At 33.4% G+C, this 25,460-nt stretch overlaps 3 protein-coding genes across 6 annotated transcripts; 2 read left to right on the top strand and 1 right to left on the bottom strand.

Moving 5' to 3' along the window:
* On the bottom strand, positions 236 to 25,261 carry LOC109346766. Of its 3 annotated transcripts, none has more exons than XR_002107553.1 (10): positions 7,781 to 8,289; positions 6,520 to 6,606; positions 5,549 to 5,638; positions 5,348 to 5,434; positions 5,125 to 5,244; positions 2,427 to 4,520; positions 2,030 to 2,176; positions 1,065 to 1,585; positions 414 to 657; positions 236 to 356 (listed from the first exon to the last, which is right to left on the bottom strand). XR_002107553.1 is itself a non-coding variant. In XM_019586536.1 (10 exons), the coding sequence occupies exons 2-10, from the start codon at positions 7,826 to 7,828 to the stop codon at positions 513 to 515; spliced, it is 3,339 nt and encodes a 1,112-aa protein (XP_019442081.1). In that variant the 5' UTR covers positions 7,829 to 7,893; positions 25,251 to 25,261; the 3' UTR covers positions 236 to 512. The 3 variants fall into 3 exon arrangements, 2 of the variants coding, with proteins under 2 accessions (XP_019442081.1, XP_019442080.1); XM_019586536.1 differs by adding an exon at positions 25,251 to 25,261 and having other exon boundaries at positions 236 to 657; positions 7,781 to 7,893; XM_019586535.1 differs by having other exon boundaries at positions 236 to 657.
* Positions 12,647 to 15,947, top strand: LOC109346768 (L-type lectin-domain containing receptor kinase S.6). Its single transcript, XM_019586538.1, has 2 exons — positions 12,647 to 13,798; positions 14,836 to 15,947. The coding sequence occupies exons 1-2, from the start codon at positions 12,773 to 12,775 to the stop codon at positions 15,925 to 15,927; spliced, it is 2,118 nt and encodes a 705-aa protein (XP_019442083.1). The 5' UTR covers positions 12,647 to 12,772; the 3' UTR covers positions 15,928 to 15,947.
* LOC109346767 lies at positions 17,081 to 20,977 on the top strand. 2 transcript variants are annotated; one of them, XR_002107554.1, is made up of 7 exons: positions 17,081 to 17,200; positions 17,710 to 17,795; positions 19,213 to 19,710; positions 19,815 to 20,033; positions 20,115 to 20,239; positions 20,337 to 20,527; positions 20,626 to 20,977. XR_002107554.1 is itself a non-coding variant. In XM_019586537.1 (6 exons), exons 1-6 carry the CDS (start codon positions 17,198 to 17,200, stop codon positions 20,471 to 20,473), a joined length of 1,068 nt encoding a protein of 355 aa, XP_019442082.1. In that variant the 5' UTR covers positions 17,081 to 17,197; the 3' UTR covers positions 20,474 to 20,619. The 2 variants fall into 2 exon arrangements, 1 of the variants encoding a protein (XP_019442082.1); XM_019586537.1 differs by lacking the exon at positions 20,626 to 20,977 and having other exon boundaries at positions 20,337 to 20,619.

Below are 25,460 nucleotides of genomic sequence, written 5' to 3' on the forward strand. Positions count from 1 at the left end.
GGTGAGCATACACATATATTCATGCTTTGTTCATCTTTTTTTTCAATCACGTGCTATTCTATGTACTTCTATGTTGTTCTTATCTATTTGAGAGCACTACATTAAAAAAATTAAGTGGAGAACTTTGTTAAACACCATTGAAAATGAATTAGCTGATTTGACTCATAAAGGTGTTTCTTGTCTATTTATTGAGTATCACACATTTATGTGTATGAAGGGTGGGTTATTCATATTCCAAATCAATTATATTTTTAATTACTATGGTGGTTATATAACTAACCACGAAAATATGAAGGTTAACAACTAATTGATGATTTTATATACACTACAATATAACAGATATGTAAGGGTACCTACTCAAAGTAAATGCAAGACATTTAACTTCAGAGAAAAAGGAGAAACATAAACTCAACAAGGTTGTCTGGTTCCTTCATTTTGATTCTTGCTTTCCTATAATTATGCTCACTGTAACAAAAACTGTTGATGTAGGAATTTCCTTCATCTAACTTTCTCTATGATTCTGAAACAGCTGAACTACCATTGTGTGCTGCTTGGCTGGAATACTTTTCGGTTATACGAACACTGTACCTTTTGTATACTTTGTCACGGTTCTCTGACCACCAAATCTCTGCTTGGTGCTCTCCAAATCTTCTTCGGCTGCAAACACATTTACCACCAAACATATTACAAATACAACAACAACCAAGTCTTGATCTTAATTTATACTAGGAGGGGTCGGGTACATGGATCGAACAACGCCATATTACACATGCAAGAAACTTTATACATCTTAGTAAAGTAACAATAATCGGGTATGAGTTTCCGTAGCCAGGTATTAGCCGATCAATATATTGACCTAGATAAAGATACTCCCAACATGCAGAGTTGACACAAGGAATTTGGTAATTGGGATACTTGGATTCAAAAACAATTCTAGTCTGCCTAATCACTACCACATTGACCACTGTCACTGGTAAACTATTAGGTGCTATTTAAAATCGGTTGGCATAAATAAGTTGAATCAAATAAACATAAGCATGAAATGTGGAGAACTCGTTCATTACCTAAAGCGCACTCGCTTCAGATCACGGGTTCCATCATGCAGAGCAGTGAGTGTTATATAGACACCAGGTTCATACTGTTCAATCCATTCTGCCTCAATTTGATTGCTATCGGAATTCCGTGATGCCAAACTGCTCTCATCGTCTTGGAAATTCCCAGAATCCCTACCATCAACAGTAGTGTCTGACACGCCACTGTCTCTTGCCTGAATCATACCACTGCCATTTGTCAATTTAGCATCGGAGTCATCATCTCTCCTGTTAGAGGTCACCAGCCCCGGTTTTTGTTGGTAGAGATTTGTTCCATGGCTTCCTGGTAAATTCCCCTTCGTTCTATTCATCAGAGAAGATTCAAGTCCCATGGAAGCCAAACTAGAGTCGCTGATCGACTCTGCCCTCACAAGACGCTCCCTATTTGAGTCCGGATAATGGGTGTTTGGCTCCAGATCATTCGGTTGGTGAGCTGGTCTGATGTTCTTGGCATCATAAACACCCGGAGGAAGCCTCTCAGCCAGATTTTTGAGCTGAAACATGATGAATGAATAAGTGTACGTGTAGAACAGCAATGTTATAAGGAATAGAGGAATGGAAATGTAAGGGGCAGATCAACAAAGCAAAGATAAACAGTATACAGCATGTCCCAAACCTGAGTGTCTATGTTACTGAAATAATGTGATGTTTGTTTAGTATAATAGAGAAACCTAAAAACAAGACTAAAAATGGCATAACTAACAAAATCAAAAGGGGAAATAAAAAGACACCCATCATTTATCTCCCCAATAAAATTCCATACATAAACAAATCATGCTGCTCAAAAACCAATTTTAGATATCTTTTTAGAGTTAGAAAATTTTACGAAACAAATTAAATACTGCATATATAAAGCCACTAAATGAAAGGAACCAAATAAAATAAACTCTTTCAAAGATATCCGGTTCAAAGAGAAGGTTCATTAACCAAAATTTAACCTGTGCTGCAAGTGACTTTATGACTTCTTTTGCAGCCCTGGACTTGGAAGATTCCTCAGCAGCCAATGTGATAGCTTCCTGAGTCTTTTTTGTTGACCTTTGAATCTCTAATTCTTGCCGTTCACACCTCTGCCTCAGGGTCTCAACCTAAGAAGACTTATATTAGATGCTTAGATCTCTCTTGATACCGTAAGTGCAGATATAAAAGCATAAAGGCATGAAATTAACATTTCTGGCCAACCTGAGCCAAGTGATACTGCTCATGTTTTTTACAAGGTCTATTTGCCAGGCTCGAACTTATAACGGGGAAGAAATTTAAAATGAATGAAAGCTGTGCTATCAAAGCAGCTACCTTCTGCTATTTAATTCACATGAGATGAGGGGACGGATAATATACCTGAGAACGTAACTTCACCACTTCTTGGTTCAAAATTTTATTTGTTTTCTTCAAACTATCAGTAACATTTTTTGAGAAGGAAAGTCCTTGTGTTGTTGGAATAGGTGTAGCTGAACGAGGGGGGCTCGATTTTCTAGAGAAAGGGGAGACAGACCTGGAGCTCACTCTAGATGATGGAAGAACAGGTCTTGGGAGTGTTCTTTTCAGATCATTATTAGGAGTAGAGAAGACATCTTTCATCTGTAGCAAAGAAGTTATTTGTGTGGTCCGAACCAGAGAGAACGTATCAGCCTTCTTCCCTTGTTTTGCTGCCTTACTATCTAGCTGCTTTATCAAATCCATATTAGAGGGAACTGGTAACTTTGACGGTCTTATCTCAGACTTATCTAACCTGTCTTTGATTTCGCCCGACAATCGTGGCAAAGCATTCCTCCGATTATTGTTGCTAGCATCTGCAACCTTATTCAATTTTGCATAACAAGAATCACAAACACGATATAGCTTCCCCAGATTAGGAGCCAGAGCTGCTCTTAATGCTTTCCTTGAACTGCAAGAATGACAGTGCACAAGTCCACAATTGTAACAGTTGTGCCTCTTTCTAGTGAACCCAAATGCCTGTCTACAAGTAGAACACTGAGACTGTTCAGCACCAGATACCCACTTATGGAGGCATATAGCGGCAGAGTAGTTTGAACCACATGAAATGTATTTCACATGTCTATCCTTCAAAGCTTCAACCAGAGTTGGTGTTTTCCGATCTTCAACATCACCATGACCCAATCTCCCATTTGCACCCTTCCCCCAAGTATAAACTTCATTTTTGGATGTTAAAACGGCGACATGATATGCTCCACATGCAATTTCTTCAACGTATTCTCCAGAAAGTTTGTCTTCAACCAAACACGGAAGCTTCCCGTCAGACTGAGGATTCCCAAGCTGACCGTAAACAGTGCTCCCCATTGTAAAAACATGTCCAGATGTAGTCAGGCCGACCGTCAAACTGTGCCCACAAGCAATTTTATGAAAATTGTAATCGATAAGTGAAGGCACGCATGTTGGTTCCAGTCGGGCCTCCTTGTCGCCTTGTCCAAGGCGATTTTTATCTCCATCTCCCCAAGTAAACAATTTACCTGATGACGTGCTGGATTGTGTCACAATAACCTCTACAACAGCTGCAGTATGCCACACTCCACACGCAACACCTATTGTCCTCAACCCAGATAAGGATTCAACTTCTCGAGGATATGAAACATTTTCCCTGTCTCCATGGCCCAGGACACCAAATGTCCCATCACCAAATGTAAAGAGCTGCCCGGTTGAAGTTATCAACGCAGTATGCCATGGACCACAAGTGACTAAAGCAACTTGAAGCCTCTCTAGTGGACCTGCAATTCTCTTTGGTACCCAATGACTAACATCAGTGCCATGACCAAGAAGCCCAGCATTATGAGTACCATCACCCCATGTATATAGTTCCCCGGCCATTGTAACAGCACAGGTATGGAACTCCCCACAGGCAACAAAATCAACAGTTGAAGAAGCCAGTGCTTCAACTAGATGAGGTTGAATCACATTCTTCCCAACACCGTGGCCAAGGCATCCTCCAGATTCTTCACCCCACGTAAAAATTTCACCTTGCCTTGTGACTAGAGCAGCATGTTTAACACCACATGCTATTTGAAGTACATCTAAAATTACATTGGACTCCAGTGGCCGAGGGAGGAGAACATCTGCCCTCGGGCTGACATAACTGACACTTTTATCAGCACCGACTTTTACAATGTTCTCACAGATAACATCCCCCCAAATGTATACATCCCCAAGGGCATCATAATCATCTGGTGCAGAGCCCTGACTGGACGTGCTGGGAGCACTTGAGACACTAACACGAAAAACATCTGAACTTGATCCTTTCACTTGCATATTTGATGGGTTTGGTGGTGCATGTAACGTTTCAAAATTTAAGGTATTCTTAGGCTGGAAGGGCTTTGGAGAAGTATTCGGCAGAATCACAGAAAAGTCAGGACAACTGATGTCTAGTGAAGCATTAGCTGAACTATCACTAGTCCTACTTAATGTTAAATCTCTACTATCCTGAAAGTAATTGAGCCAGAAAAAATTATAAGCAACTTAGCAGGTATTTTATCTATTGAGCTATCATGGGGTATTATGGCATCGGGGAAAATAAAGTATATTATTTAAATGTCTAATACAGTTAGTGCATAATTCACCAATAAATGACATCACCGTAAAAAATGGAAGCACATTCCTACATTGTGATAGAAGAACAATAAGTGTAAGCGAGAATCACTTTGTTTCAGAAACTGCAACATACATCCTTTCTCGACAAAAGTGTTTAAATCATAGAACAAATATTAGCTTTCGTCACAGGAAACAACAATTATTCTTCTCCATAAAACCAATAAGTTCTCAATATTGTGATTCATCCCAAACATTTAATTCATGGAAAATGATGAAACACACCAAAATTGGCTCAAGAGTAAGAGTATCATTTTTCAAAGTTTAGACATCATTGTGCAAGAAACCTAACAAGTACTATTTTTACTTTTGTGAGGATTTCTTATCCTCTTTTTGTAATTATGCACATTCTCATCTCATGCTATTTATTTCTCTACTAAAAGAAACCTAAACAATTAGAATAAAATAATTCAGAAGACAACAAGTAGGTGTTTTTTACATCAAAATATAAGCCCCCATCACTCCATCCATCAATTTTGGAGCGCCCACCTTGACCAGATGATATTAGTGCTCTGAGACCAGCAATCCACACGTCTGCCTCAACTTTATCCTTGCAAATCTGAAAATCGACAAAAACAATAATTTATAACAATGGAAAATGCAGAAAATGTTCACACCATAATGATGCCCTTACGAAAGGGGTTTCAGGAGTTAAAACAAACCAAGTCAAGGGATCGCTTCCCGTTGTAATAAATAAGTGAAAAAGATAAATGGTCCTTCTCAGGACGCGGATAACTTTGGAAAACAGCCTGCCAGAAGATAAATACAAATAATCAAATAGCAGAAGAGTTTGTTTACTGAACAATTTATTGAAATCACTTAGTTAATCTCAAAGTAATAAAACAGGGATGTAGAAATCTCACAGTTCTTTGACCGGAAATAATTCTAGAGACAGAAGATAGCTTCAGACTTCTTTCTCCACTACTCGAAATCCAGATTAAAGATGACTCATCCTGTGGTTTTCAGATATTCTAATCAGTACAGTTAGTGAACTCGAAATATCTTAAATGAATGTCACAAATAGAGACAACTCAAACGAGTGTCAAAATCCATGCCTATTACATGAAGAATAGGACCAATTTTCAATTTTAAGACCACTTAAAGAACAGGACAAAAAATTATGTGCTACACCACAAGAATGTGATAGTAAGAATAAACAATAACCTGCAACTCAGGTTTCATGAAAGTATTGGTTTTAGCCAACAAGTGAATCAACATAAGGCATACTATTAAAACTAAAATGCACCAAGTTGTAGTCACTAGTCCCTTAATTGCAAATTTCAAAAGCAGAAAACCCACTAAAAATGGGAAAGAAAATGCGCACATTAAAGATTAGGAGCAGGCTACAGTGAATACAATAAAGTTAGTCAGGGATCACGACTTAATAAGTCACTCCGTTATGATTAAATTACGACGTGTACACACAGAGCACAGTAGCAGACAGAGTATGATAATTTTAATACTACAGTAGAATGAAATGAAGATTTGCATGGTCCCCTTCCAGAAATCTAACTTCAATTACATTAGAAATCATTAGTACAACAAAAGCCAAGCCTTACCCTACTAGGTGCGAAGCTACATGCGATGATAGATGCATGCCCTTATTAAAACCCAAATTTGCAATAAAACCATTTAAAGTAAGGTCTTTTTTAATGGTGCCATGCAGTAAACTTCTACTACGCAGGTCACTTAAAAATAGATTTTCCCTGTGACGAAAGGGCGAATAAAAATTTTAAAAAAAATACGATGTAGAAGACTAGAAGTCTTTCCATACTATATGGTACATATAAAATCAGCCAACATAGAAAAGTAGCCATTGTCCTACTATCCTTACATTTGAAAGTCTAAATGGACAAAACTTAGTTTTTCCCTTACGACCATATTTAAGCAGTTGAGCACCCCTTTTCAAAACAATCAATGCCTGCAGAATGAAAACGTAATATGGTAAACACATGAAATACTAAACAGACATACAAATATTAGCATAAGACATACAAAAGGTTTGGAGAAATGAAGAAATAAGAATGATCTAAGGCATATTATATTACAAATGGTGCGAAGTTTCGTAGTATACTCAGTAACATTTTACAACAGTCAATTTTTTTCTTATCTCTCCTTCTTAATGTTTTCACCCAGGTTGGTGGTTGGAAATGTTGAGTGTTAAAGTTCCACATCGATTGAGCATATGGGCGGAGATCCAGATATTGTTTGTGTTGGTGTCAAGGTAGGAGCACAATATGAGGGATGATCTTCAACAACGTGCTATTGCAAAAATCACATAAGCTGACCTGACACCACATTTGAACTCAAAACCTTACAGGTTCATCCAGTTATATTCTCCTCACTTTGCTTGCTCCTCCTCGATATAAGAAACTTACCTCACTCATGCACTTATATTCCTAACAATTTGGAATAAAGTTACATCATTCGGGTCAGATCAGGATCTCAAAACAAAATAGGCTTACCTAAAAAGGGAATCTTTCCTCTCCTCAGGCAATTTCGTCTTAAGAAGACATGGAAGTGCCTCTCTCTATAAGAACAGTGCCTTCTGAGGTGTGAAGTGGGAGATAAGGGATTTCATAATTGAGGTTCTGAATATGACCTTTACATATTTTATTCTTATTACTTTTTTCATATTGAAATACATAAATTCATGCTCAACCCACTTTCTGTAAAATCGCACTTAGTTCAAACTTCAAACAAGTAAAAGCACACACAACAAACACATGATCATAAATTCATGGCATTCGTACCCACCCGAACAAAAACACAAGTTACCTCACACACTTGTATTCAGGTCAGATCAGTCTCCCAAAACAAAATAGAGTTAAAAACATAAATTTTTGTTCATCCCACATGTTCTCAGTCTCTCTAAATTTCTCACTTAGTTCAAACAAGTAAACACACACACACAAGAAGCACTTGATCATAAGTTCATAACATTCAAAACCACGTGATCATGACTCATAAGTTCATAATATTTATACCCACCAGAATAAAAAATAAAAATCTTGAACAATCAAATCCAAAGTTATAAAATTTAAACAGAAACACAACCAAAGCATCAAAACAATTATAAAAAGGAACAACTTTACCTGGTGAATGTCACGGTCGACATTCCCGTAGCTAACAAGATCTGCCATTCCATCTTTTTCGATCGCTTCTCATACCTCCGTACATCATAAAACTTAACCTCTTTCACTTTTCACTCTCTCCGAAAAAATCAAAATCCACTTTTTATTATTCACGCTCTACAATGCAAAAAAAAAAACCTCCGCGGATCTGTTCCTCATCATATAAAAGGAAAACACAGTAACCCCATTTACAATTCAAAGTCAAAGTCACCGTTTTTCAACTCGTTCAGCAACTTGGACCAGGTGAATAAAAAACAAAAAAACGGTGCAGAAAATCTGGTCGAGACGGTTTTGCCTGAGAGGGTGAGAGGGAGGTGTTATTTGGCGGAGGAAGAGAAACTCCGGCGATGAATGCTGGCTTCAGCGGCGTCGCCGAAGCGGGTTGCGGAGGAGAGAGGAGAGAGAAGGAATTTGGAAGAGAGAGAATAGAAGTCGATAAAAGTACAACTAGTCAAAGAGAGGAAAGAAAGAAGGAAGAAAATATTATACATTAAAAAAATTTATATTATTATTGGTATAATTATATTTATTATTATTACTGGCGCGTCGACCGACACTCCGTGTCGATCACCCACATTCTTATTTTTTTTATATAGAATGTATCATCTTTATATTATATTATTTAAGAAAATTATCATGTGATATATGCTGGAAGTTAAAAATAAAAGTAAATTATCATGACTAAGTAATTTATCCACATTTTAAATTTAATGTCATAATCAATATAATTTACTTATCCATTAAAAATGTCACATCAGTTTGGAAATGAGATGTTTAAGAATTGATGTGGTAGTTAAAAAGGAAGCATTAATTTACATTAAGAGATATATGATATTTAGAAACATGAAATTAGAATTACTCCATGAAAGTTATTTTATATTTTCCATTTATCTATTACTAGTGTGTACAGGCACTTCGTGTCTGCCGGTCAATATTACATGGTACTACGTATTCAATTTTTATATATTTTATTTTTAGAATTAGAATGTATTTGTTATAATTTTTATGTATTTATGATAATATTCAATTTAATGTGAAAGATATAGTTAATTAATGTGTTTGTGATGTTTATTTATGTTTATATGGTCTTTTTGTAAAAATTAAATAATATAAATGGCAAAATAGGAAATAGAAATTACACCATGTTTTGCCTTTATATATAGTATAGAAGTATAGATAAGTTATTAATTAAATTAAGGACATTATGAAAATGTGTTTTGTTTTTTTAAGCCAATTTCCGATGCACACCTTCTTATTTTGAAATTATTTATTGAGTAAAATATATTTTTTAATGAAGCACTTAGGTGAGAAGGGTAGCTTGGTCATTTGAACGGGGCAGGCAAGTAATTGAATATTTAATGGTAGGTTAAGATGAAAATTTCTACTTATAGGTTAATGACTTAATGTTACATTAAAAAAGACATTATTAATGGTTTTATATTTTGTATTGTTTTCATTTTCGGCCATGGTTTTCCTTTTGGAGAAGAAATTTATTTGATTATTTAATGTAATTATATACTTTAATGTAATTTCTTTGTTACATTAAATTAAATAATATAAGAGAATAAAACATCTCCTTAATGTTTAATACATTTTTTATTTATTTATTTGACCATGATTTATCCAAAAAACATTTTTTCAAGTATTTGATACATGATTTTTATTTGTAACATGGACTAAAATTAAGGTGAAAATTAATTGATTGTTTTTGTGGGTTTTAATTAAGGTAAGAAAAGTTAAAAGATCAATTAAAATGAGAAGAAAAAAGTAATTAATTAATTTTCACGTTGTTTTTGTAAATTAAAAGTTTCTTTATAATATTATATGACTATAAAACTTTAATTTGGTTAAATATATGTTTATCCACTTATTCTTTAAAGGGAAAATATTATAAAAAAATAGGGAAAGTGGATAAAGTCTTTCAAAACTTTATACCTTATACAAGTAATTACTATGAACTATTGATTCTTCCTACTTACTTCATAAATTTTATAATGGTGAAATTGGTTTTTATATAATATATTGTTGCAATCGAATTCACTATAGCAGTATTGCAACAATGTAGGTAAGCGAGCATTGATATTGGGATAAAATTGCCATTGAAATACATAATTAATTAAGAAGATGATGATAAGTAAATTTTAGAATTAGAAATGGTTAATGTAGTAAAATTGGTGTATATAAAAAATAGAAAAAAATAATGATCTAAAAGTCAAAATTCGAAACAAATTTCATGTGTTAAAAAATTTCATTCCTATTAATTTAATATTATTTCCATGCAAGAACTGATGTCATCGGCACTTAAAGTTTAATGGTAATTAGAAAAATAAAATAGTTTGTAGTAATTATTTGCAAAAGACATAAAGTTATTTTATATATTTTTCATAAATTTAATAACCAAAAACCCAAAATATCTAGCTAGTTCAAAAATTAACAGAACAAATTATTAGAATTATGAATCATTTGAAAAATAAAGAATAATTTTGATTGACATATTTTCAACAATAAGTCTACAACCACTTCCACCAATTATTATCAATTATAATTTTTTTGGTTTAGTCAGAACAAAATAAGGGAGGAAATTGAAAATAATTACAACATGAAAATAATTAGAAAGTTACAATAATAGCAACATGATCACCTTGAAAGCCGACTTTGTTGATTTGATATGATTTTGGGTTGGTTAAAAAGTTAGTAAAATCTTGAACCAAGAGAAGCAAAGCTTGGAATAATGAAAAAGGGAAATGAAAGTGAAAGAGTATGAAGATGAAGTTCCCACTTGATTTTAGGAACAAGAAGCCAAAATTTGATGGTGAAGGTCCCCACTTGATTTAACACAATCACACTAATAAGCCCCTTGGTCGGGCTCTTCCTATACAATGGGACCATTTTTTTATCATTCAATTAAGGATCAACCATGTCATTTAATACATTATTGTTTATTCTTATTCCTTCCCTTTTCAAATGATAAAGACAAATCTCCAATTTCTTTAAGACAATTTTAAAACTCACAATCTTATTCATAGTTTTGTACTTAGAAAACCAACTCTTTTATGAGTTATGAAGTAGTATAAGTTACTTGGAGCAATAAAAGTATAAGTCACTGAAATGTTCATGTTTGATTTCCGGGAACAACACTTGTTGGAATGGATAGTCATAAACTCCGAAAAGATTAATTTTTTACCTAAAAAAGGTAAAATATAATCTCAATAGTATCAAAAAATGAGGAACATAAGTCATATATGCATGTGCATTCTCATTTCGAATATTAGAACATGAGTCACATGTGATTGTTTTAATGGTATTGCTTGTTTGCATTTTCTTCTTGACCTAAAATTTTAGAACTTTTCTTATATACATAAATATGTTATATGTACATGTATGAATAGAATAACCCAACATCCTAAATAAAAGAGAAATTAACAATTAGAATCAAGATACTTGTTATTACTTCATCCAAAATATTATTTGTGTGACTACAGTTCACATTTAAAGTAAATACTCTCCATGTAAAAAAGAAGAAGCATAAAACACATTAATTTTAGCTAAATTTTTTTCCTAAGATAGAATGTGTCCACTTTATATATTAATCCCATGTTTACAAATAACATTGTTGTAACTTTATAGTACAAAAAATTCATCATTGTAGGGTGACACATCAGAAAAAGTGGCATCCACATGAATTGTATTTCTAACATGGCCATGAACATTCCTAACATGAATCTTATTTCTTTTGTTGCTATTATTACTTTAAAAGAACAAATGTTTTGGCAGCTTTTGTCTCTTGTTGTCTTACTCATTGGTCACTGTAGTTATAGTCAACATTAAAAGCATAAAGCAAACCATGTTTCTTATTATGTGAGTTCATTCAAATTTTAAAGGATAACATTATCACCTGTATAATAATCTCTCTAAATTTAACTTATTTGTAAATGTATAATGGATGTAGAAGAGATGGTATATGAAACTATCTGGGGAGAGAAGAGGTGAGAGGTTCTAAATTAGCAATCCAATTATAAAAATATGTATGCACTGATAGTGTATGAGTTTTATATACTGTTATTGTATCATCACCATTGGTTTTTTACTATTATTGACTTTTCAGAAAAGATAATCTAAATGAACGGTGAATAATAAAGTGCATGTGTATAAATCTTTACATTATCAATGTATACATTTTACACTCTTATAACTATTTACATTGGCTTATGTAGGAATGATGTGATTGACTTAATATTCCAATGCCACATCATTATGAACAAGTCACATTGCAATTGATGAATGATACATTTGCCATCACTAAAATATTATAACAATCATATCACATAATGTTATTCATAATTTAAAATATCTCTCGCAATATAAGAGAAATTATTATATGGTTGATGATTAAATAAATTTATTACATATCCATATTGCTGTAATTATGAATATTAGTCTTGAAACATGTTATCTACATAATGATTGCCATTAGTGTGACCATGTAATAATTGGAAGAAAGATGAATTGGAAATGTTAATGAGATGAAAATTTTTGGTGAATGAAAGGGCTGGTTGAAAATTATACACTCCTAGACCCAGCCCAAGGCCAATAAATGATTAATTGGTCCAAAATGGTGTAACATTGGGGTTCCATAATCTCTTTTATTTTACATCCACACTTTCCCAAATCATATTTTCAAAAAAGCAAAACAAAAAATAGAATAAAATATATTCTAGTATAAATTATTTATTTTCTTAACTAAAATCATGACATTTGTTATATTTAATTATTTTTTACAAGAAGATTTCTAAAACAAAAAGTGGTGCAACCTGCATAACCTGCATGGGTGAATCCAAATATTTCAGGTTAATCTGTTTCTGAGTTTTCACATTTTTAGTTAGAGAAATGTTATTATGTTGATCAAGTTGACATTTCTTCTTCATAACAAATCTCTCTTCTTCTTCTTCTACAATGCATTGTTCTTACTCTTTATTCCTCTTATGGATTATCCATTTCTTCCTCTTCACGTTTCTTTCATCACTTTCTTCATCACCTTCACAAAACATCACACTCTTTGGTGAAGCCTTCTTCTCTGACAACAACTCCATTACCCTCACAAAACAACTACCTACTTGCCTTTCATCTTCATCTTCTGGTGTTGGAAGAGCTTTCTATGTTAACCAAGTTCGGTTTCTTGATCCTATAACTAACTCAACTGCTTCTTTTTCATGCAAGTTCTCTTTTTCAATCCTCTCTTCTTCTTCTTGCCCTTCTAGTGATGGCATTGCTTTCCTCATTTCCTCAACCACAGATTTCACAACCCTCTCTCAGGGTTATATTGGTCTTCCTTCACCACCACCCCTTTTTACCCAAGATTCTTCTTCTTCTTCTTCTTCTTCTTCTTCTTCTTTTGCTGTTGAATTTGACACAAGTGTTGATAATTCACTGGGTGATATCAATGATAACCACATTGGCATTGATGTTAACAGTGTTGTTTCTTTTGCTACAGTGGATGCTATTTCACATGGGATTGATCTCAAGAGTGGGAGAGTTATAACTGCATGGATTGAGTATAGAGATGCAATCAAAATGGTGAGGGTTTGGGTTAGTTACTCTTATTCAACTAGGCCTTCAACTCCTATTCTTGCTTCAAATGTTGACCTTTCTGATAAGTTTAATGAGTTCATGCATGTTGGTTTCTCTGCCTCTAATGGGCAGGGTTCAAGTTTTCACATTGTTGATCATTGGCAGTTCAAAACTTTTGGTTATGACTCTCATTCAGTGAGTCCTATGGATATGGTTGAAGAAGGGGATTGTTTGTTGTGTTATCCAGGGAATTCTTTCACAGAAACTCAGCACAATGATTCTCATTCTCATGGTCATAGAAAGAAGAAGAATGAAGAGATTGCTCTTGGATTAGGAGGTTTAGCAGCATTTTCGGTGTCCGCGTTCGCCATTGTGGTTGTAATCTGCGTTTTCTTGACAAAGAAGAAAGGTGTTGTTGGTGTTAGACAGATTAGGGAAGGGCAGAGTTGTAGATTTCAGACAAATAAAGTGCCTACAAGATTGTCACTTTCTGAGATAAGATCAGCTACAATGGGATTCAATAGAGATAGGCTTGTTGGGCAAGGTGCATCAGCAAAGGTTTATAAAGGGTCTCTTCCATTTGGAGATGTTGCTGTGAAAAGGTTTGAGAGGGATGATTTGAAAGACTCTACTTTGCACAACCCTTTTGCCACCGAGTTTGCTACAATGGTGGGTTGCTTGAGGCACAAGAACTTGGTCCAGCTTAAAGGGTGGTGCTGTGAAGGGAATGAGTTGGTGTTAGTTTATGAGTTCATGCCCAATGGAAGCCTCAATGAAGTTCTCCATGGGAAGTATGACGATTCTTCATTCGCCCTTTCATGGAAGCAAAGAGTTAAAATAGTTCTAGGGGTTGCTTCTGCTCTTACATATCTCCTGAATTTGACACAAGTGTTGATAATTCACTGGGTGATATCAATGATAACCACATTGGCATTGATGTTAACAGTGTTGTTTCTTTTGCTACAGTGGATGCTATTTCACATGGGATTGATCTCAAGAGTGGGAGAGTTATAACTGCATGGATTGAGTATAGAGATGCAATCAAAATGGTGAGGGTTTGGGTTAGTTACTCTTATTCAACTAGGCCTTCAACTCCTATTCTTGCTTCAAATGTTGACCTTTCTGATAAGTTTAATGAGTTCATGCATGTTGGTTTCTCTGCCTCTAATGGGCAGGGTTCAAGTTTTCACATTGTTGATCATTGGCAGTTCAAAACTTTTGGTTATGACTCTCATTCAGTGAGTCCTATGGATATGGTTGAAGAAGGGGATTGTTTGTTGTGTTATCCAGGGAATTCTTTCACAGAAACTCAGCACAATGATTCTCATTCTCATGGTCATAGAAAGAAGAAGAATGAAGAGATTGCTCTTGGATTAGGAGGTTTAGCAGCATTTTCGGTGTCCGCGTTCGCCATTGTGGTTGTAATCTGCGTTTTCTTGACAAAGAAGAAAGGTGTTGTTGGTGTTAGACAGATTAGGGAAGGGCAGAGTTGTAGATTTCAGACAAATAAAGTGCCTACAAGATTGTCACTTTCTGAGATAAGATCAGCTACAATGGGATTCAATAGAGATAGGCTTGTTGGGCAAGGTGCATCAGCAAAGGTTTATAAAGGGTCTCTTCCATTTGGAGATGTTGCTGTGAAAAGGTTTGAGAGGGATGATTTGAAAGACTCTACTTTGCACAACCCTTTTGCCACCGAGTTTGCTACAATGGTGGGTTGCTTGAGGCACAAGAACTTGGTCCAGCTTAAAGGGTGGTGCTGTGAAGGGAATGAGTTGGTGTTAGTTTATGAGTTCATGCCCAATGGAAGCCTCAATGAAGTTCTCCATGGGAAGTATGACGATTCTTCATTCGCCCTTTCATGGAAGCAAAGAGTTAAAATAGTTCTAGGGGTTGCTTCTGCTCTTACATATCTCCATGAAGAATGTGAGAGGCAAATCATTCATAGAGATGTTAAGACCTGCAATATAATGCTTGATGCAAATTTCAATTCCAAGCTTAGTGATTTCGGGCTTGCCGAAGTATATGAACACAGCTCTTACAAAACAAGGGATGCTACTATACCAGCAGGAACAATGGGGTATCTTGCTCCTGAATACGTTTATTCGGGTGTTCCAACAGTGAAGACTGATGTGTATAGCTTTGGTGTAGTGGTGTTAGAAGTTGCAACTGGGAGAAAGCCAGTGGAAGATGATGGCACTGTGGTTGTTGACTATGTGTGGAAATTGTGGGAGAAGAAAGAACTCATTGAGGGTGCTGACCCAACATTGATGGGAAAATTTGATGTGTTGGAAATGGAAAGAATGCTATTGGTGGGGCTTCTTTGTGTGCACCCTGATTATGAGAAAAGGCCAACAGTGAGAGATGCAGCTAGGATTCTTAAGAAAGAAGCACCTATTCCATTGGTGCCATCAAGTAAACCAAGGGTGAGAATTAGGCCTAATTGTCCTAATGATACACCTGAGACACAAACAGTTGTAGGGGATTGGGCTAGTACAGATGAGGGTCTCTATTTGACACCTAGGAGTGAGTTTTACTAGGATTTTTCTACATTCAAATCCACATTCAGTTGTAGGGAAAGTACTTGTTTTCCTGTTTAATAGAAATATGCAATCAAAATTGACAACTAAGTCTTTCTTGGTTTCTGTCATAGGCTTTTTTATGGTTTAGACTTTGAGTATATTTAACAATCATTTGATCTTATGTTGTCCCAGTTTTTTATGTTTTACTAGTTAATTTCAAAGATGTACCTATTAATAATATACCCCAGGAAATAGGGAGAGGATGACATAATTAACATGAATAGTAATAAAATATGAGATTCAAGTTAGTAATCAAGAGGGTTATGGAAATTACCACATACTTGTACTATTTTCCAGGTGTTGGATTCAAGCAAACTCTTGTTGTTTTTCCTTGCATTAGATAACATTCATTGTGGTGCTATAAGAACTGGCATGGCTTTATTTATGAAAATACTTCACCAATCTATAACAAATACTTGGACATTGGTTTTCTTTATTCTAAAAAAGTTATTTTTATATGATCTTAGAGCATGAAATGCTAGAAACAGCATGCATATATATATACTAGAAATAGTGTGAGAGATTTCTTTATCATCACCAAAATAGTGAATAAATAGAGAGAAATGATAGTTTTCATGATAAATTCAAATTTCGAGGAAAGAATCTTTAGTGAGCTGTAAGTATATTCGATAAAATTTTGATATCAACTTCATATCATTGTGATTAAGGGAATTGATAAACTTAGAAAAATAAAAATAAAAATTGTATTGATGATTATTAATATTAGAGAATCAAGCTAAACCTTAAAAATAGGATAGAATTTTAAAATATTATTTTAGCCAAGAAATATTTAATATCTATTTGTTTCCACAAAAAACTTATTTTTAAACAGATTCACAATACAGTCTCATAATTAGTTAAAATTAGTTGATTATAATATTTTTAATTGTTTTAAAAAGATACCAAAATCACATTATATCCAAATAAATACATAAATAAATGGAATAAATAGAGAGATTGGAAGTGATACACTTACCATAAGTAAAAGAATTAAATAAGGAATATAGTGATTAAAAGGAAATAATTAAATAAATGGAAATCCTTTTTATTTGATTATTAAGAATAAAATTGTTAGTGATGGTGTTTCCCAGAAACAGAGAAAAGGAAACATAAAAGTGGGAGGGAGTTATTGAATTGAACTATTGCTGAATTTCAAACCCTTTTCCTTTCGAACCTAACTATAACAAACGCCGTCGTTTTACATTAACAACACACAACACACAACACAATGGTTAGTTTTCTTCTTCTTCTTCTTCTTCTTCTTCTTCTTCTACTCTCTCTTTTCGACCATCGTTCATATAATGCATTTTGTTTTCTTCCTTTTTCTTCACACTACTTTTTATTTATTCACGATTATTCATCTATATATCTAACATCTTATGCATGCTTCATAATTCAATACTTGTATTCGTTTATTTTCCCACTCTTTGCCCTATTCAATTTTTTATATCATTTTCGTTATGTTCTCGTAATAACACATTAAGGTTACTGATTCTGTGATTTATGAACAGTTACTTGAACCTGCGTCCATTGGAAAGTTCTAATTGACCTAACTTCACAACGCTTGTTCATTTAGTAAAACCATTTTGGATTTTTGGACATTACTTTTTCATTTCAAAGTGCATAAAATTATATAAACATGACTAATCACAAAATTAAAATTAAGTATAATAAAGTTTTTTTAGTGTTTTGGAACAATATTTGATTCAAATGCTTATATTATGTACACTTGTGTTGTAGGAAACTATTTGTCTCCAATGTGGTGATTTAGGTTTTCCGGAGACATTGGTGTTTTGCAATGGATGTCAGGCTTGTACTCTGCATCGGTACGATTATTTTACTCTCTTCTCGTTGCTTTCTTGGATGCATGTGTCGCGAGTTTTTGTTAGCTGCGCATATGTCGTAACTAACAATGTCAATTGGACATTCTTTAAAATTTTCGTTTAAGAGTGATGGAGTTGGTAGTGTACTCATTATAGTTGAGCATTCCAAAGGATAATTGAGATCGAACTCACTGCTGGTATCAATACTCTGACCGTTTTTCCATGTAACATAGAGTGATTTATGATTTTAGTAAAAGTGTTTTAAATTATGATTTATATCAGGTTTTTTCATCAGAACATAGATGTATATGCCTATTTTTTATTGTCATATGGACGTTTATTAAAAATTCTGTTGGTATAAGTCAGACTTCAGAGTTTATGCAAGGTAGTTAAAATAGCGATCTTTCTCATAGAATCACATGATCATATGATTTCTGAACCCTCAGTGAGTCAGACACGGTGGGATCGGGTAAGTTTGTAAAATAGTGAGATAGGTGATTTCTGATGGTTTTTCTTGTTTCATAGTTTTCCAGGTCGACCTGTCATTCTTGGAAATGGATAGGCCCAACTTAACCCTAACCCAGTTTTAGTGAAAAATCTCTTAAGCCCTAGCCCATTTCCCACTTTTCACTACTTCGTTTGTTCCCCTCTCACTCTTTGTTTGAAATTTTCACTGCAAACTTGAAACTTGGAGTGGCTGAGGCAATGAGGCCAGTCCCACAACATTTCTCTGTTCAGCAGAATCGACTTACATGGTGTACTCTGTTTATTTTTTGTTACCCTGTTTAAAACATAGAAAGACAAACAGTGGCAAATATCTGATCCATATATTGATTCTCTCAAATTTTTAATAAGTGCCATGTGAGACTCAGAGACAAATGTGTTATTGTACTAGCTTTGTGGGTTTTTGCCCTTTTACGTGTGAATATCTCGTACTCGAAAACTAGCTGTTCAACCCATCAATCCTCCAGGGCCCAAATAACTCAATGTTCTCTGATGAACTATTTGGGTTAATGGATTAGTTTGTAGCACTAAATCTTTAATATTCTTTTGTGTGATTTTGAGTGAAATAGGGAGCTGCTACTTAATTTGAGTAAATAGGGTTTTCAGGCGCTCATTCCAATAATGGCAGTTGTGGCCGCAAATTCACTCGTGTTTGTGGCCTCAGTTTTCCACTACAGAAAACCACACCTTGATGCATGTCCACGTTGTGGGCCTCTCTGTGTTCTGCTATCAGGGCCACACTATTGACGACCCAGAGTAAACCAAGGAGTAACAGAATTAAGACACTACACAACTTAGACTTTTAATTGTCGCAGAATTTTATTCTCAATGTTTATTAAAACAGAAATCTTTGAAGTTGACAAAGTCGCAATTTCATTGTTGGCCTTTGGCTTCATAAGTTTCCTTTTTTTCTCAGGTACTGTTTAGATGGGCCTGTGATTAAAATTGATGATGTCACATGGTTTTGTGAGGATTGTGAACCAAAGCAAGTAGTGGCAGTTTCTCCTGACCAATCTACTCCTCTCTCATCAGAAACAAGTGACTCTGTAAGTTTCACAGAAAATGAAATCCAAACCAGAGAACTTAAGAGTTGCACAAAGGGAGTTACGAAAAGCAACCAACAGCATCAAATGCCAATAAAAGAGAAGCAGGCGCAAAGGAAAGTCAACTCTGGCCCTCTCTCTAAAACAAAGGATCTGTTATCTGATAGTGTCGATCCACCTCAGCTTGAGCATACTCAATGTAGTAATAGTTGTGAAGAAGAAAGCATGCTTAAAAATGAGTGTGAACCAGTTCAAAGAGATGCAGCTAATTCTAATGGAGCGTCCAAATCTGTTCAGACCACTCTAGAAACTAATTTTTGTGCAGTGGTTGGTCAAGTTGTTGCACAGCCTATTGTGCATCCAATCTGGAGGTAATAAATTTTATTTGCTACCTTCATTTGGAAAGTGATGAATTTTTAATTTTTTTATCTGTTGTGGTGAATATTGTCTGAAGTTGAGTTTTTTGGGTTATTAGGGGACCTTTGAACTTGTGCAATGAAACTATTGGTACTGTTGGACTCATTGCCCATGTGTCCACTTTAGCATGCTCCAAAGTTTATGACGAGTCAACACGTTTCCCAGAGGTGCTTCATGCGGATTTACTTCCCAGATATATGGTGTGGCCTAATCATTTCAAGAATGCTGGGCCAACTGATAAGAGCATCGCCCTTTATTTCTTTCCTGAAAGTGAAAGGTGATTTGTCAAATCATTTTAACATTGTATTACTCTGCTCGTTCATTAATATTACAAATCTGAATATTACTTTCTCTACAGAGACGAAAATGTTTTTGACAAGCTGGTTGATGACCTCATCCACCTTGAACTTGCCATTAAAGTTGTGGCTGAAAATGCAGAGCTTTTGATTTTTCCTTCTACTCTGCTCCCAAACCATATCTGGGGTGAGCTTCATTTATTCTAATTCTTCAATAGCACATTTCAATCTAATTGTTTATAGAACTTCAAATTCAAATTCTAATTGAGTTACCCATTGGGCAGGATTTCAATCTAAGTATTACTTGTGGGGTGTCTTCAGACGAAAGCAAACTTCACAGATGACAAATGGTGCTGTGAGCAGAGAGGATGGTGGTGTTGACAAGCCTCAATCTTATAACCATAGTCTTTCCAATACATAGTGGCATTTATAGTTCTAATGCATAGTATTCCTGTGTTTCTGCCTGATATAAGTAGCATGTATAGTTTCTCTTATTTTGATCATGATGGGAAATTCAGAGTAATGAGGATTGATGACAGCAGGAATTGGAATAGCTGGTACCTGCATTGTTTGCATGTTCATATAAATTTTGGGGCATTAACTTGCAGCATTGGGGCTTTTGTTCAACAAGTCCTGGGGCTATAAATTTTATTTTCTTGGAAAGGTTAGTTGCATTTTTAGAAGGGTAAACATGTTACTTTAGTCTCTGGGTTCTTGTTTTGACAGATCAATGCATATAAGAATGTGCATAAATCTGTGTAAACTCTGCAATATTCTATTGGGTTGCATCTTTACTGTGTCAACATATTGAAGACGGGTAAGAAATTATCTATAATCCTTTTTACATTAACATTTCATCAACAAAAAAAACCAGAAGTACAACATTATAAATAATAGTATTAGAAATGTTTGAAGCATTGTGAATATGTGACTATTTTGAGTCATGTTTACTTTTTCTACGTTTTCATGCTTCATGAAAATAGTTCATTTGTTAAAGCACACTTTATGTATTTTGTGATTTTAGTTACATTAGTCTTTTTAACTAGTTGATCCATCAAACTTAAATAAATAAAACAACTTAATACCTTCATTTTTATCCCAGTTAGGTGCTACTTGCATCACTTAAGACCTTCATTTTGCCTTCTGATTGGTAAATTGAAATTGAGGTATAAACAAGCATATAAATGCAATAGCAATAGTTCTTCAAGGGGCATTTCTAAGTACCAGAGGGTAGATCTAATTGATTAACAATATTGTTTTACTACTGAAACGGGAACACAACTTCACCTTAAAATAGAAACGACAACACAATTTCAAATCTTAAAATTTAAATAAGTAACTCTTCATGTGATGTTTGTGAAAAGGAATATTTTTTTGTAATGATATATTTTCAATTTACAAATCTTCCTATACTACAGAAAAATTACATGTTTCAGGTGTATTTTAAGTTGTATTTTGTGATACTTGTCACTTTTATTATAGTGTATGAAATTTTGTTGGTTGAAATTCATTTTTTGAAGTTTTTAGTAATCTAACTTGGGAACATGAAGCTTTCATTTTTCATAGAAGATTTAGAAGAAAAATAAATCATTAGTAATATTAAAATGTGAAGGAAGTGTGAATGTTGATTTCCTTTCTTTAAGATGCTACTTTTGGTGTAAAATAACTTATATTACTTTTCTCCTTCTGCTCTATTGTTTTTTAGTCAATGAAATATTTTAACAATAACCCAAATATGAGACTAGCTCAGCATTCTGATTCCTGGAAATGCCAAGAAAACGTTCCTTCCTAGTTTTTTGGTTTCCTACGGGTATCTTGATACTGGAGGCTAACTCTACCAACGGTTATTTTTTCATTCACAAGACTCAAACCGAAGACTTTATTTAAGAGGAACCAAACATATACAACTTAAACCAACACTTATTGGTACGTTCCTTACTAATTGTAACAAATATTAGCTATTAGGGAAATCTCATTGGTAGAACATCTCTAGATCTCACGCAAAAAAGGCATACCCATTATCCAGTTATAGGAGTGAGAAGCCTATTTCAGACCTTAAACCTTATATACATTATCAAAATGAAAAGTTATTGAATTATTATATTAACCATTGATAGATAATCGAATGACCAATATTTGTTCATTTCAACCTTACACTGAACCACACAATTAAAAATATGTTATGATATGGTTAGATAACATGGAACATGCATTAGGTAGAGATTGGACTTATCTTTCTTTGTAATTAGATGAGATGCTCGCTTTCACTTTCACTTTGCACCAATTATTTTGTCTCTTTGTTACTTTTACATATGCTTATATGCATAGTTATATCATATATGCTATGATCATGCTGTGCTCTTTTTTTCTTCACATTAGTTTTTCTTCTTTTTTTAGCTTTTTGCACGCATGATCGTGACATGTATTATTAACTATATTTTTCTCCTTCTTTCCATTATTTTGTATGATTATTTACGTGCCTATAATTATTTGTGTCATGCATGTGAGTGGCACATACTAAGTTTTAATGCTTGGATAGTTATATTTGTGATTGGATTTGATTTCATCCTCCAAAGTTTGAAGGAGATTGCATCGTGTAGTCTCAAACGCTCAACAACTAGGGCAGAACAATATATATGAATTCATGTTCAAACTTACTATATGCATTTTCCATTCCTTTTAAGCTTCATTTTTTTGTTTCTATTTGTGTTATTTCTAAAGTTGTACAAAATATTAATACTATTTTGTCAATTATATTTATATCAATTATGATAAAGTGGAATAGAATCCGCTCTAGGAAACTCTCAAATACTTGAGAGACAAATGTTTTAAATTTCCTTTAAAAATGTTATTTCGTTGTACTTAAAAGGATAAATGAGTCATGTTAGATTTTTTTATCGTTTGTAAATCACTTGTCTCTTTAGTACTGGAAACGATTCTGACTCAATAAAGTGTGTATAGAACATGACACATAAAAAAACAAGCAATACAAAACAAATTTGGTGCAATTATTGTATGCTTATTTATAGCTAAAATAATGGAATAATGAAGGAACTAATGGGAAATGATTCATAAGCAATTGATACAGTGAGATTCTCAAGTATCAAAGTTTTTGCTATTATCACAGTTATTGCACAAATGCTTTTGTTCTTGAATATTAATTCTTCAAGTTGAAGAATTTGTACCAATAGATAGCTGAAGATGAGTGATGGAACACCACCAACCTAACAAAGTTAGGCAGAATCCATCACCATGCTATCACTATAACTTATATTTGGTCCCTTACTATTTATTTGTCTCATTACAAGAAAATATATTCTTATGAAAATAATAAATATGTTTAGTTGTATTTAATTTATTGTATTTTCCCTAATATGTTATTTATCTCTATAGTTTTTTTTATAAGCACAAGTATAATATTAAGAAAGAGTAATGGGGTACTCTAGCCCATATACATTATATTAACAAATAAAAATTAGCAATAGCAAAGTTACAATACAAGTTATTATGGTTTATACATCAATCAGAAAATGAAACTTCCGATAATTATTACTTCATTCCTCTCTTCGCATAAATCAAGAGAATGTTAAAAAAAATAAAAACATGAAAAATAATCATTAATATTATGTTGAATTTCTAAACAAGACATATAAAAAAATTTATGCAATAGGGTTAGATAAATATGAACACAGGGAGTATAATTTTAAAAAATACTATTTTAACAACTTATATATGCCAACTTTTAGTTTTCCTTTGATTATTATATGAGTTTTTAAAGGTGTGTAGAGATAAAAATAAAAAGTAATGAAAATTAAATATGGTTTGACTTATTATAAAAAAATATGAAATTTGAGTATATTATTATACTTCTTATAATAACTTCAGTTTCACTATTTAAGTTGAACATTTGAAGGAATAATGTCTACCTTCATTCACAATTGGCCATATTTTTTTTTATAAGTAAAATTTTATTAATAAAACTAGAGAGAAAAAGTACATAGAAATAACACTATATAGAGTAACTAATTAAGAAACGTTATTGTTTGTGATTTGAAGAGGTAGAAATTTGTTTACAAGTCCTGAGAATGTGAGGGGTAACGTGCCAAATAAAAAATGTAATAGACACTAAAGGTAAAGGCTATATTTACAATTGAACTATAATATAATATATATATATATTGACAAGGTTGTTACCCATGTTTGATACTTGGTTATGTCTTTAGTAAAAAAACAAAGGTGGGAGGATTTAGAGACATGGTTGGATGCTACATACCCTAAGGATCCGTGGTGTGGTCCAAACTTGAGTAATGAACTCTACACACTATGTAGGATAAGGTCCATCCTATTTTATATCTACAATTTACATAGATTGTAGACTTTACAATCTATCATTTCCTACATAGTTTAGTGGAATTGAAGATCTTAGAGAACCATAAAAAATGTAACAACCTTGTCGGTGTTTATGTATATTATATATATATATATATTAGATTTTTTGGACACAAATTTACAGCTCCTCAAATCGGAGACAATTAAATTTAAAGAGAATAAAGTATGTTCGCATATTTAGAAATAACTTTTTTTCTCTTATTAGTAATAGTATGACATGTATATTATTTTGTTTAGTTTTAGAAATATTTTTTTATAAAAAATGATTAAATAAGACAATGTCATTATTTTAGTAACTAGAAGAAATAGTTTATCTCCTTATACCAGAAAATATTTTATTCCGTAAAATAAAATATCAATACTTTATTTCTTATATATATATATATATATATATATATATGTAGCAATGTTGCACAAACATGAATCAATTTTTATGATAAACTCACTACAAGAAATTTGCATATACCTACGAACGCTTATAGTAACGGCTAATAAAACTGTTGGTATAGACATAATATACCTATGAACGTACAATAAAGCGTAGGTATAAATATAATATAGCTACATATGTCTAAGTTCATAACTATAAGTATTAGTGACATAATACATTCTGTAGGTATAGATGCCTTATACCTACAGAAAGTAATATTTGTAACTATATGCTTTAACAACGGCTTCAAAACTGTAAGTATAGATTACATATACCTACATATGCCTACTTTTAGAATCGTAGGTATAAATTGCATATACCTACAAATGCATATTTTCAAAACTGTAGATATAGATTACATATACTTACATATGCCTACTTTCAAAACCATAGGTATATATATATATATATATATATATAACTTTTTCTTGAGGACAAGTGACTTTAATTTGCATAAACTTTTGCAACTTTAAACGCATGGCCATGCGCATCTTTTCATCAACTTTTTAGATACATAAATTAAAGTTGGTATCTTCTTCAACAAACAAGAAAAAGGGTTAGGATCTTAAAATTATTAGAAACATAAAAG

The sequence above is a fragment of the Lupinus angustifolius genome, chromosome LG04 (genome assembly GCF_001865875.1).
Source record: "Lupinus angustifolius cultivar Tanjil chromosome LG04, LupAngTanjil_v1.0, whole genome shotgun sequence".
NCBI lineage: Eukaryota > Viridiplantae > Streptophyta > Magnoliopsida > Fabales > Fabaceae > Lupinus > Lupinus angustifolius.

What these genes read in the sequence shown, in the direction of transcription:
- LOC109346768 (XM_019586538.1), top strand. Translation starts at nt 12,773, where the DNA reads ATGCATTGTTCTTACTCTTTATTCCTCTTATGGATTATCCATTTCTTC. An exon ending in TCTTGACAAAGAAGAAAGGT is followed by an intron (nt 13,799 to 14,835) that starts GTTGTTGGTGTT and finishes TTGACAAAGAAG; the next exon opens with AAAGGTGTTGTTGGTGTTAG.
- LOC109346767 (XM_019586537.1), top strand. An exon ending in ATTGTGCATCCAATCTGGAG is followed by an intron (nt 19,711 to 19,814) that starts GTAATAAATTTT and finishes TTGGGTTATTAG; the next exon opens with GGGACCTTTGAACTTGTGCA. An exon ending in GCTCCCAAACCATATCTGGG is followed by an intron (nt 20,240 to 20,336) that starts GTGAGCTTCATT and finishes CCCATTGGGCAG; the next exon opens with GATTTCAATCTAAGTATTAC.
- LOC109346766 (XM_019586536.1), bottom strand. Translation starts at nt 7,828, where the DNA reads ATGGCAGATCTTGTTAGCTACGGGAATGTCGACCGTGACATTCACCAG. An exon ending in TTATTTCCGGTCAAAGAACT is followed by an intron (nt 5,435 to 5,548) that starts GTGAGATTTCTA and finishes ATCTTCTGGCAG; the next exon opens with GCTGTTTTCCAAAGTTATCC. An exon ending in ATGGGGGCTTATATTTTGAT is followed by an intron (nt 4,521 to 5,124) that starts GTAAAAAACACC and finishes AATTACTTTCAG; the next exon opens with GATAGTAGAGATTTAACATT.